At 59.1% G+C, this 13,000-nt stretch overlaps 1 protein-coding gene across 1 annotated transcript in view; it reads left to right on the forward strand.

The window, feature by feature from the left end:
- The window catches only part of LOC102379653, a 24,106-nt gene extending 11,725 nt beyond the window's left edge, over positions 1–12,381 (forward strand). Inside the window, exons 9-17 of the mRNA XM_025195433.1 lie at positions 155–556; positions 959–1,085; positions 2,625–2,738; positions 3,826–3,936; positions 4,480–4,599; positions 7,195–7,905; positions 9,553–9,672; positions 10,129–10,239; positions 11,507–12,381. Of these exons, the coding sequence (XP_025051218.1) occupies positions 155–556; positions 959–1,085; positions 2,625–2,738; positions 3,826–3,936; positions 4,480–4,599; positions 7,195–7,905; positions 9,553–9,672; positions 10,129–10,239; positions 11,507–12,381 (2,691 nt within the window). The remainder of the gene's footprint in view (positions 1–154; positions 557–958; positions 1,086–2,624; positions 2,739–3,825; positions 3,937–4,479; positions 4,600–7,194; positions 7,906–9,552; positions 9,673–10,128; positions 10,240–11,506) is intronic.
- The last annotated feature ends 619 nt before the right edge of the window (positions 12,382–13,000 follow it).

The raw sequence follows: 13,000 nt of genomic DNA on the forward strand, positions 1-13,000 counted from the left end.
ATGGCGGAGTGGGCTCCGGCGCAGGTGAGTGCGTGCGGGCGGGCGGGCGGGCTGCAGCAGCAGTGCCATGCATGCTTTGCTACCCTGCAGGAGCGCGGGGCTGTGCCCGCGGGCATCCCGTCCCCTTGACCCCTTGCCCGTGTCGCCCGCGCAGGTGCAGGAGTGGAACGTGGAGGCGCAGCATCTCATGGCCCTGCAGCCGCCCCTGCTGCCCGAGCGGGCGCACGTGCGGGAAGCACAGCTGCACACGGCCGAGGCGTCCCTCTGGACCGTGGTGGCCACCGTGCAGGCCCTGGAGAGGAAGATCGACGTGCTGGCCGCGCGCCTGCTGAGCCTGGAGGGGCGGTCGGGCACGGCCGAGAAGAAGATCGTGGACTGCGAGAAGACCGCCATGGAGTTCAACAACCAGCTGGAGAGCAAGTGGGCCGTGCTGGGCACCCTCATCCAGGAGTACGGGCTGCTGCAGCGGCGCCTGGAGAACATGGAGAACCTGCTCAAGAACAGGAACTTCTGGGTCCTGCGCCTGCCGCCCGGCGCCAAGGGCGAAGTGCCCAAGGTGAGCTTCGCTGTGCCTTGTGCGCTGGGGACTTTCGGGATAGCCCCGCCGCCATGGGTGCAGTGCGGGGGCGGGGGTGTCGCTCTGCCTCTGCGGGTGGATGGTGATGGCTGGAAAGCCCGGGGCACGGCAGTCTGCGTCTGCTCAGACTGGCTAGCAGGGAGCGCTGCTAAGTTCCCCCCGGCGCCCCGCTGCTGAGGGCACGTCCGTCTCTGGCCTGCTCGTTGCTTGGCTCGTCTGCCTCCGAGGGCCCACGTCCCTTGGTATATAGGCGCACTGGTTCCCTGGGTGTTGAATGAAGACTCCCCGCACACAGGGAGAGATTTCAAGGCTAGAGCTGCCGGTTGGGATCCCGTAGTCTGACCTCCGCGGGCGAGTACAACCGCCTGCTTGTGCTTGCAGATGCCCGTGACGTTTGTGGACATCGCTGTGTATTTCTCGGCGGAGGAGTGGAAGAACCTGGAGGAGTGGCAGAAGGAGCTGTATAACAACCTGGTGAAGGAGAACTACGAGTCCTTGATCTCGCTGGGTAAATGTCTGCTGCCTGGAGGAGCATCCGATCTCGTAGCCTCTGCTTGTGGCCCAGCTCTGAGCGGTGCCCTGTTTCCTCTGATTCCAGCTGGGCCGGTGCTTATACCCAAAAAACCCTCTTGGTCGGTGCTCATAACCCATAAAAGTTTGCAAGAAAGGGGTCAAGTCCTTGCAAGGTCAGAGGTCCCCCCTGGCCTTATGGCCCACCCTTTCCTGTAGCAGGGATGTGACTACCATCACATCCCGCAGAATGACCAGATACCCGTTTACAGCTGGGTCAGCTGAGCGCTGGCTTTGGCATGAGTCCAGAACGGGGCTCACACTTGTGTCCCTGGTGCCGTAGTGACATATCGTAGCTGGGCCCCTCAGACCCACGCCTCCTGCTTAAAAGGAGATACTTGCAAGTGCAAGAGTGGTTCAATCTTGTCCGTCTCCGGCATCTGCTGCTACCGGAGAGCGGACCAAATGCTGCCCTGGTGTCAGAGGAAGTCCCTGGAGTTGCCCTTGCTGACCTGGGACTTGATTAGCTGATACAATCGATGCCTATTTGCAGCCACGCTTGGTAAGAGCAACAGCCCCTTGCTGCTGGCATTTTCCCAGGGTGCATCTTTTTTCTACCTGGTAACAGCAACACAGCCCTTGCTTAAGGGCAACGCTTGCAGAGCAGGAGAGGCTGGACGGGGCTGTGTCCTCAGTTGGTGCTGTGTCATGTGTGGTGACAGGCATATCCCAACCTGTCCCCTGCACCTGCTTTCCTTGCCTGAAAACCCGCAGCCCGAGTGTTGAGCGTTCTCTGGCTTGCAGAATAGGGTGAGAGGACCTGACGCTGCCGGCTGCAGGGTGATTGGGACCAGGCTGCCGTGCGGTGGGACTTTCCTAGCAGGGCCGTACACAAAGAGAAGCAGCAGGAAAAGCCTTGGGCCGACCGCAAACACCTGCCAGGGGGTTATAACACACTTAGGTGTGGAGTGTGACTCATTCAGGGGGGCACAGCTGTGGGAGCATTTAACCTTTGAACGTGAAAAGAAAACTCAGCATTTCTGCAGTGTGCAGCCGACCGCTCTTTGTTTAGCTGTTTCACTCGGCAGGAAAACAGGTTGGACAGATGATGTCTGCTGCACCAGCAACAGCCGCTTAGCAGCGGCCTGGCACCAGGTCCTCAGTGTTGCTAGGAAGGGGGGTCGACTGTGTTTTCTTGATTCGCTTCCCGCATTTCCCTGCATGGTGGTAATGTAAAATCATCTTCCTGGCTGGGGGCAGGCGATACAGGCGGGGGCCTTTTCTCTGCCCTTGGTTGGCAGTTTTATAGTCAGGCAGAGGGCTTAGCATTGTGTGCGAACGCCTTTCCTGATGCAGATCCCTGCATGTTGGGCACGGAGCGCAGTTCACCTCCCGTCTCAGCCTGTCTCTCTTGCTGCCGAGTTCCCCCATCAGCTCCAGCGACAGGGGCGATGGTTGTAAGGAACGGAAAGCTCCATAACTCTTGTGCATTGTGAAATGAAGCCTCGTGTCCCCCCAATGTCTCCTCTCTGAACAGGCAGCTCCCTTTCCAAAGCCGATGCGCAGCTGAGGCCGGAGCGAGGGGTGGAGCCGTGCATCCCACAGCAGCCGGAGCTGGAGCAGAGACCCATCCCTGTGGACCATTGTCCAGGTAGGGGGTGGGGGTGGTTGGGACAGCTCAGAGGAGGGGGCTGTGGTTTGTCTGCTGGGGGCCTTTGCTTTGGGAGCTGGTCTTCCAGGTGGTCTCTCTCATGGTTGGCTGCCAGTCCTGGCTGCTTCTGGCTCCAGTCCCCATGCCCTCCAGTCCCCATGCCCTCCAGTTTCTTAAACATGCTGGTGTTCTGGGCTCCCTGGTTTTCCTGGTTACTCATCTCTGCCTCTTACACTTGGTCTCTGGTGGTGATCATGCTTTGGGGCTAGATTACCTCCCCTGAGCCTTTGTTTCTGCTCCTGTCCTCTCCCAAGGAGTCAGTACAGTATTCCCCAGCTGTTGGGGGCTGAGGGTGAGAGTCAGGACTCCTGGGTTCTTCTTCTGCTTTTGTCGCTGACTGTTTGGTCATGGGGGAGTCACTTGTGGCCATAGTCCCAAAAGCATCCTTTGATTTTTGTGCATCCCATGGGAAAAGTGAGAGGTGCTCAGTGCTTGCAGCTCCCATTGGCTTTACCTGGGGTTTGGGTTTCCAGCCTTCATGATTCAGACATCTAACATGGGGCAGCTGGGCTGAAAAGAAAGTATAGCCTGAAGCTGCAGTGTCTTGTCCCCTTCTGCAAATAACTCTTCCACAGGAGGATGTGTTAGGCTGCTGAACGAGTATTTTGAGTGTGATCGGGCAGTGCTAACGTTCCAGCCAGCCACCATGAAACTGAGAGCAGAAGGGAGCAGTTCCCTGTCACTTATTCATTTGCTTTTTGGGGGCCTCCTAGAATCAAAGTGGGTGTTTAGGAAGGACTTGAGCCTGGAGAACGTGGGAGCATACTGACCTGAGGGGGGTGAGTGAGAGTGAGATGTGGATCTTCCCAGGGACCCAGTTCACTGATCTTCCCGAGCGTAGCAAGACGTTTTCAGGGATGCCACGTTGCTGGGCTGATCTCCCTGTTTCTCCCTCCAAGCTGCGCTGGCCTGTTTGGATCTACGTGCAGCTTGCCTCTTCCGCGGTGTGGGGACAGCGTTGCTGCGAGGTTGGGGTTCTGTGTTCAGGCGCTATGCGAGTGTGCTCTAATTCTCTCCTCCTGAACAGACCCCCTGGTCTCCACACCTGATATCCTATCGCGGATCAAACAGGAGGCGGCCTTTGTTGCGGAGCATCAGTTCCCAGAGGACAGAGGACTCCCCCCTGACCCCTGTGCAGGTGAGTCCCAGGCGGTGGAGCAAAGGCTCCCTGAGCTCTGGTACCTCTGTAGCTTTCTTATCTCTCTCAGGGCTCATATTCTGCTTCTGACTTGCTACATTAACCACAGCAAGTCTAATTTCCCACAGCAACTCCTCGTTTGCGAGGTCTCCGTTCCCCCCCAGGCTCAGTTGCTATCCCTTCTTTGTCTGAGAGTCCCTGCCAGCCAGGGCCCAGCCCAACTCCTTGATAACCCATTTCCATCCATGTCTGACTCCCTCAGCCCTAGGTGCTTTCCCTGGACTCGAGATGGGCGTCTCAAGCACTAGACCAGGGGTGGGCAAAATGCGGCCTGGGGGCCAGATACGGCCTGCCAGGCCATTCGATCCGGCCCGTGGGGCCCCTAAAAAATTTAGAAAATTAATATTTATCTGCCCTGGGCTGCCTGTCATGTGGCCCTCGATGGCTTGCCAAAACTCAGTAAGTGGCCCTCTGCCCAAAATAATTGCCCGCCCTTGCACTAGATGCTTTCTAACCCCTGTCCATCTCACTTCTCTCCACCAGGAGCTGATGCTCTGATTTCTGCGCACGACTTCTTATCCTGGATCAAGCAAGAGGAGGAGCCATGTGTCAGGGAGCCGTGGGAGCTGGCTGAGCGAGAGATCCTGGCGGGTCCCGTCCCAGGTGAGCAGTGGCTTTGCTCATTGGAAGCAATGAGCAAAGCAGAAGGGCCAGCTGCTGGGAACCATCCCGGGTTTGTCCCAACTGCGGGCAATGCCAATTCATTGATGTCTAAGGCCAGGAGGGACCGCTGTGGTCTTCTGGCCTGGCCACCAGCACAGCGCTGACCAGAGCATTGTACTCCGATGCCTGCAGAAGCTTCCCAGCAGATCTGGTTGTGAGCAATGCAGCCATAATTCGCACCCCATTTGCTGAGTCTTCAGTTGAAGGAGAATCCCCACTGGAGGGTTTTGCTGGCATACCAGGGTTGGTTAGGAGCCTGAAAGCCATCCTGCCGCAGCTGACACAGCTGTGCTGCCCCAGTGCACGGTGTCCAGGAACTGGTACAAGTGATGCACAAGGGAATTCAGCCTTCTCCTGCAAGCTACATGAGGGCCATTGGGTAGAGCCCAGGGCAGGGCTGAGAGTGCCCCCCCTGCCTGGCTGAAATCTTGGTGCTTTTTGTTGTGGAGAAGAGGCAAATGCACTTTCCTTTCTGGCCACCTGCTGCAATCGCTGTCTGACACGGCGCTGAATTCGTCTGCTCCCTCCTCTCGGAGTCTCCCCCATATAATCCCCGACCTGCCCACACCCACTTGACTCCGTGCGCGGTGAAACTTTGCAAAAAGGCTGCCCCCAGCTAGAATTCTTCGGCCAGCCGTGAGGTTTTGCTTTCAACTGGGAATTGGTTAGTGTGCTTGGCTGTGAGAACGCGCCCTGTTCTGAGCTAGCTGCGTGCATAGCTTGGTCTTTCCAGTGGCTGTTAGTTCTTTGTATTGCCGTAGCCTCTGGAGGAGCCTGGCACAGTGTGGGGCCCTGCCTTCCTCGGTGCTGTACAGGGTGAGAGAGGCTCATCCGAATAGCTGAGACAGACAAAGGTTTGTTATCATCCCCATTTCATAGTTTAGGAACTGGATGTTGGACAGATGAAGAGACTGAGCCAGGATCCCACAGGCGGTCTGTAGCAGAGTTGGGAATGCAGTCTAGATCCTCCCGAGTCCCACTTCGCAGCCGTAACTCAAATCCCTGTCTCCTTAGGTTATAGGGATTTGCTTGGAGAGGGAACTTGTGCAGAATCTTAGCCTCAGAGAGGAATCTTTTTATTCTCCATTGCTTTATTTTTGCATGACAAATGGTAGTCACTTTGTTTAAGACCTGCCTGGGAAGGGCTCAGGTATGGGACACACGGCCTTTTTACACTGTTTTGTACACTGACCTAAATTAAACTGGAATCCAAGGTGGACGGACAGTCAGTTACTCTCGGGGTAGCTGCTGCAGAGGTGTTAGTACAGGCCTCGAGGCAGCAGGGAACAGATAACACCCTGAGCAAGCAGCTCCTCTGGGCATCTGTGGGCTCGTGACATCTACCCCAGCATAGGTCTGTTGCTGTGCTTTTCCCAGGGTAACTCTACTAAGCAACACCAGCATGGAGCAATATGTCAGGATCATAAGAAAGCAGGGCTGGAAAGGACCTCCTCTAGTTCAGCCGCCTGCTCATGGCAGGGTCATCCTTGACTAAACCGTCCCAGCCAACTGTTTGTCTAAACTGCTTTAAAAAACATCCAGGGATGGAGACTCCACACCTTGAGCAGCCTGTCCCAGCGCTAAACCAGCTTGAAGAGGGAAAGTTCTTCTTACAAAGTGTTGCGTTTCAATCCTTCTTTACACTGGTGTAAACATTTGTGCGTCCAGACCCTCAGATACCGCAACGTTAAGGGTGGGAGGAGAATCCACACAGCATCGGGTGGAATTGTGGCAAAAGATGCTTGTGCGAAGGATGATCACAAGGGGGTTGAGACTACGCTGTTCTCTTCCTCCCACCTTGCCAGATGTTGTGGGGAGGTATACTGTAGACATTAGAAACCGGAAATCAAAACTCTTGGTTAATTTTTAAGGCCAGAAGAGCATCTGGACTGACCTGTTACAGAACCAGCTGTTACCTTTCAGCTGTGCTAAGGTGGATTTTTGTGTTTGGCTAAAACTGACCTTCCAAAAAGGGGTCCGGTCTAGATTTGACGACCTCAAGATCACCCTCACTTCCCTTTCCAGGTTTCTGGCTGCCTTGCAATGGCAGGGTTGGGCCAGTCACTTGGCCTGGCCCATGAAAGGGAGTGAAAGGCGTCCTCAGAAAGGTTATGCAGCTTGTGTTTATGCTGCGTGCAGAGATCCCTGACTGGACCGTGCGCAGGCAGGGGAGATCACAGTTCTCAAGCATCTGAATGGCTCCTTTGCCCTGAGGATGTGTGGCATCCTGTCCTGCCCGGAGGACAAAGTGCAAAGTATTCTGCGACGGGTCTTGCCCTGTCCGGAAAGCCACATTTCCAGCCTGTCTTGTGTCAGGGATGCTTTGGTGGGCAGTGACCTGGGAGGAGGTGTCAGGGCTAGCAACAGCCCCCATGGGCTGCAGGGGATGAACGCGGGGCTCCGGCCCTGCCTTGGCCTTTCCCCAGCCGTACCACTGCGACTCTGCTTCGTGGGACCCTGCTGTGGACTGGGACTGCCTCGGCCACTCCTGCAGCAGGGAGCTGGGGCTGAGAGTCTCTCTCTTTCTTCCGGCAGGCAACGGGCTCATGGTGAAGGCAGAGGAGATGCGTCACCGCCAGGAGGCCCCGTGCGACCTGGGGCTGCCGCCGGGGACCTGTGGAGATGCCCTGTTCCCCGGCTCAGCCTACGCCAGCCAGGAGGCCTCGGGCTTGCCACCGGCTCCTCCTGCCGAATGCAGACTGGGTAAATCTCTCCCCTCGGCCAGTGGGACAAGCGAGTTCCCAGGCACCCCCGCTGCTCGGGGCACAGGCGCGGCAGGGGTGGAGCGGCCGCACAGCTGCAACGAGTGCGGGAAGACCTTTAGCGTGAAGAAGAGCCTGCGCATCCACCAGCGGAGCCACGCCAAGGAGCGCCCCTACGAGTGCACGGAGTGCGGCAGGAGCTTCAATTGCCACTCGGGGCTGGTGCGGCACCAGATGATCCACCGCGGCGAGAGGCCCTACCAGTGCGGGGACTGCGGCAAGCGCTACAGCCGCAAGGAGCACCTGCAGAACCACCAGCGCCTGCACACGGGCGAGCGCCCCTTCCAGTGCGCCGCCTGCGGCAAGAGCTTCATCCGCAAGCAGAACCTCCTCAAGCACCAGCGCATCCACACGGGTGAGAGGCCGTATCAGTGCGGGGACTGTGGCCGCAGCTTCCGCTACAAGGAGTCCCTGAAGGACCATCGGCGGGTGCACGGCGCCGAGCCGGGGCCGCCCCGCAGTCTCCCGCAGGCCCTGGGCAGTGGGGACTAGGCCCCCGGGGCTTCTCGGACTGGGGACTCGGCCGTGCGTTCAAAGGGAGCTCCCGGCGCCGGCAACGAAGCTCGTACCAAATACTCCCGCGAGGCTGCCAGGGCATTGGGACCATCCTCGGTGGGACTCAGTGCGTGGGCTGAACCCCGCTCCGGGCTCCTCCTGTGCACACAGAAGAGCGGGCCCATGCCTGGGCTCCCCACTCCCATCCTGGGCTAGGCTGTGATGTCCAGCTCTGTTTTTAAAGCCTCCCCCCGGACGCACTCCTGGGCTTTGGCCTCCTTTCTGGCCCCTGCTGCTTTCCTTTCCTTGCAGACAATCTCGTCACGGGGGCAGGAGAGTACTCTCCTCCGCAGCCCCTGCTGCCCAGAACAGCCTCTCCCCCTGCATTTTATCGCCTTTGGAAAGCCGATGGATACTCTTTCATGGGTGACCCCTCGTTTCACACCCTCTCTGGCTGTTATTTTTACGCTCTGGTTCCCTCCCCGTGCAGTTACGCTCTGTAAGGTGTTTGGAGGTGTAGTTTTGTATGGAAGACGCAACGCAAAATAAAGTTGTCTTGGGCTGCACTGGTGTTGGGTGGTTCCTGCAGTGAGACCTGTGGCCCCGGGCTGGGAGTCCTGCAGGAGACCACTGCCAGCAGCGCGGCTGTCTGCTGCCTTTCGGGAAGGTGTAAATGAGAATCAGGCCCCCTTCCTCAGTCGTCACTTCGCCCTCCTCGTGGGCTTACTTCTGTCTCGGTGCACAGCCACCATGTCGCGCGGGGTGTGCGCATCTTCTGTCTGGCAGCAGCTTAGGGTGCTACATGTCAGAAGTGTCAGCTATCTTCATCCTTAATGCAAGCCCTGGGCAGCTCTGCCTGTAGGAGGGAGTTTTCCTGCACCGTTAGCAGCAGCCAGAGATGGCCTGACACAGGCCTTGCCTTTGCAAGTGGGTTGCTTCTGTTGAATCAGGTCCTCCACAGTTGTGCACCAGGGCAGGGGACCAGGGATTGTGTGGTGGCCCCGTGCCTTTCAAGGCTGCTCACCACCCCTCGTTCACCCACTGAGCAGCCTAACAGGCTTTGTGGAAAGAACAGCCCTGTGCTTCTCCATCCCTCCTGCTCACAGCAGTATTTCCCCTTCCCCTTTTGTGATTAAGCCTGCGGCACTGAGCAACCCCTTGTACTTAGGCCCTCTGTTCGGGGGTGAGCTGCACCCGCAGAGAGGCAGCAACACGAGGGAGTTAGCTGGGGAAAAGCTGCAGCCTAGCAGAAGCAGGGAGCCCTGAGCGTGCTTGGGCGGTGGGGCTGTGGGCTTGCAGATGAGAAGCGTTAGCCCTAACAGCCCCTCTCCATCACTGCCAGCACAGGACTCTCAGCATCTCAGAACCGGCTTAAATGCTGCCTTTGTGTTTAGGACCTTGCTGTGGTCTGTGCTGAGTTGCACTGCCCGTGCTGTTACCTGGCTGCTTTGGCCTCTAGTACACCGCATTAAGCTCCCCTCATTTGGAGTCCTTGCTAAAGCCCTTCCAGCTATCCTAGTCGTGCAGCTTTCCTTTTTGCCTGGCGCTTGGCTTTGAAATCCCTTCTCCGTGGCGGGTGCTCAGTGGCCGCTCGGCGATTGTAACCTGCCCCTGTGATGTCCTTTTCCATGAACAGATGGTGCCATCCCCAAGCCTTGTCTCCTGCCCTGGACGGAAAGCAGGGAAGAGCCGCGTGTCGGGGACCGGGGGGGCTTAGCAGAGAGAGAGACAGAGAACACTGCACGACCCAGAACAGGTCAGTAATTGCTTCACCAGCTTCGATTCAGGGAGAGCGTTAGCCCAGAGGAGGAGGGTGGTGCAGTCATTAAGGCATCAGGCTGGGACTCCAGAGACCCAAGTTTGTTGCTGACTCTGCCACAGACTCCCTGTGTGACCCCAGGCAAGTCCCTTAGTCTCGTACTGCATTTGTCTGTGAATCCTTGGCCTTCCTTACTGCTTACCTTGCACGGCGAGGGTGCCTGTGAGGAGTCAGGCAGGCAAGGCTGCCCCATTACAGGCTGCTGCTTAGGACTGCCAGTAATGAACTCTCCACGCTCTGACCTTCCCACCTGACGTTGGTGCTGCACTGCGGGGCTCGGTGCGTGTCTACGTGGACCAGCTGGCAAGACGAAGGCTGCGGGGCTTGGAGCTGCTGCTGCTTTCATAGTCTCCGTGGGGAGCTTTGCAATGTCGTTTTCTCTCCCACGACCAGACCCTCTGATTTCCATAGCTGGCGTCCCGTCCCAGAGAGAGCCAGGGGAGGAGGAACGTGCCGGGAATCCACAGCACCCGCAGGAACGGGATGTGTCGGCTCTTGGTGCCGGTGAGTGACGGCTGGGTGGCAGTCGTGGGGAGAGTTGGGTTCCAGGTTTGGTTCTGCCACAGACTGATCCGCGTGGCCCCAGGCACGTGGCGTCATAGATGAATGTTCTTCTGTGTCGCTTGTGGGCCAGCCTCTGGGGTACATCTGTGCTGCTGGGACGGGGGCTCATGCGCTTGCAGCTTGAGGGGGCGTCCCGGGAAGCTGCGTTGGGACTCGGGCAGCCGGCTCGCTCTGTGCTGCTGCGGCTAGGCTGTCACCAGCCCCAGAGTCGGCTGCCTGGGGTATTTCTGTGCTGCGCGGCCCTCACTGTCACGAGAACGGGCCCTTGGTCTCTGCGTGCCGTGGCTTGTTGTCTGGGAAGTGGGGGTTGCTAGAGGGTCGTATTGCCATGTTGCTTCTGCCAGCTGAGCTCACTGCACCTTTCCAGGGCTCCCCCATTTCACCCTCACCTCCCTATGCCAAGGGTCCTTGAAGGGACCCTCCATCACTTCTCACTCCTTCATCATGCTTCTCTGCACTCTTGCCCTCTGCTTGTCCAGACCTGGCCTCTGCCATCCTTTCCCCCTTCTCCAGCCCCGCGCTCCCCTCCCTTCACACCTGCATTTTGATGTCTGTTTTTGGCCCTGCAAACTACAGGGAGCATGGGGCGAGCTAAGGCGCGGGGGCTGCCGTGCAGAGAGGTGTTAATAGGGCCTGCCGCCTGGCCCGTTACCCATTTTAGACCCGCTTGCATTGGCTGACTGCCGACTGCTCGTCTTCCCTCTTCCTCCTTTTTGGTTTTTGTTTCTTTCCTCATTTCCCCCCCCAAATCTTTGAGGGTCTGCCAGGAGTCTGGGAACCGGCAGGGCACGGTTGGGTGAGACGGAGCCGGGCCCCTGAGTTGAGGTGTGACCCCGACCCTGTGCATGGCCAGTTGCGTGATCCCCTTCCTCAGCTTCGTCTGTGGTTGTGGAGGCTGTCTCTGCCCCCTGGCACGGCGGAGCTCTTGGGTGCAGGGATGTGTCTTTGGGTTGGCGCAGCACCCAGCGCGGTGGGGTCCTGGTCTGGTCCACGACCCGTGGACGCTCGTGTAACGTGAACCGGTGCTTGGCTGCACTAGGAGGGAGGACCGCTGTGTCTGTGTCTCCCGTTCCCACGATGGCACCCGCTCCCTGCTGAAGCCTTCGCTGTTGAGAAACGGCCCCCCGGCCGAGAGCGAGTGAGCGAGTCTGCGTGCGAGGTCCTTTCGCCTGGTGTGACGGGGGTCTGGATTCTCTCTCTGTTCCAGGAGGCCTGGAGGTCGTGGTCAAAGTCGAGGAGCAGAGTCCTGACGAGCGTCCGGCAGGCAACGAGCAGGCTGGGGTGCCGTCTGGAGAGACGGCTTCCCGCAGCCTGCAGGGCAGAGAGGCCGGTGATCGCCTGGCGCCCGACGATCGAGGCGAATCCCTTCAGCGTCCGGTCCTACCCCCACAGCCAGCAGACCCGAAAATCTCGCGGGGGGCTGAGCTGGGGCCTATGGGCACCTCGTGGAGCTGCGGCGATGCGGGGGAGCCACGTCCTTCTGCTCTGGCGGCGTCAACGCCCCCAGCTGGGAAGCCGCCGGCTTGCACCCAGTGCGGCAAGTCCACGCCGCTCCTGCACCAGAGCCCCCACGGCCCGGCGAAGCCCCACCAGTGCTCCCAGTGCAGCCAGAGCTTCCACCACCCGTCCCGGCTCAACTCGCACTCCCGCGCCCACAGCGGGGAGCGCCCCTACACCTGCGCCCAGTGCGGCAAGGGCTATGGGCGGAAGGAGCACCTGCAGAACCACCAGCGCCTGCACACGGGCGAGCGCCCCTTCCCGTGCGGCCAGTGCGGCAAGCGCTACAGCCGCAAGGAGTATCTGCAGAACCACCAGCGCCTGCACACGGGCGAGCGCCCCTACGTGTGCCCCGCGTGTGGCAAGAGCTTCATCTGCAAGCAGAGCCTCCTCAAGCACCAGCGCGTGCAGTGCGGCGAGCGCCCCTACCAGTGCGGGGACTGCGGCCGCTGCTTCCGCTACAAGGAGTCCCTCAAGGAGCACCAGCGGGAGCATGGCGCTCAGCCGCGGGAGCGCGGCACTCAGCCGCGGCAGGCGCCGGCCCGGGCAGCCGGCGCCCAGCCCGGGGCAGGGGTCGGAGGCTGAAGTGGTGCGCGTGAAAGTGGAGCCGGAGGATGAATGACGATGGCAGCCCGCTCCGTGTCTCTCCTCCTCCCGTGCCGCTCTTTCCTCCTCGATTTCGGGGTGTGTGGGAGGCCGGACAGATGCAATAAAGCCGTGTTCAGTTCTGCCGGGCTGAGGGTTTTCTTCGCGGCTGCCCTCGTGGGGCGCTCGGTGCGAGGCCAGGGCGTGATGCTGCTGCCTGCGCCGGCAGCCATTTTGTTTCTGTGGCTGCTCCTGCTCTGCCCTCCCACTGCTTGACGGGCTGGCCGCCATTTTGTTTCTGTCGCTGCTTCTACTTCTGTCTTTCCACTGATGAGGGACCAGCCGCCATTTTGTTTCTGTGGCTTCTCCGACTCTGTGTTTCCCCTGAGGAGGGGCTGGTTGCCATTTTGTTTCTGTGGCTTCTTCTACTCCGTCATTCCCCTGGTGGAGGGTCTAGCGGCCATTTTGTCTCTGTGGCTTCTACTCTGTCCTCCCACTGGTTGAGGGACCAGCCGCCATTTTGTCTCTGTGGCTTCTTCTACTCTGTCATTCCCCTGGTGGAGGGTCTAGCGGCCATTTTGTCTCTGTGGCTTCTACTCTGTCCTCCCACTGGTTGAGG

Source organism: Alligator sinensis, unplaced genomic scaffold (genome assembly GCF_000455745.1).
Source record: "Alligator sinensis unplaced genomic scaffold, ASM45574v1 scaffold1568_1, whole genome shotgun sequence".
In the NCBI taxonomy this organism is placed as follows: Eukaryota; Metazoa; Chordata; order Crocodylia; family Alligatoridae; genus Alligator; species Alligator sinensis.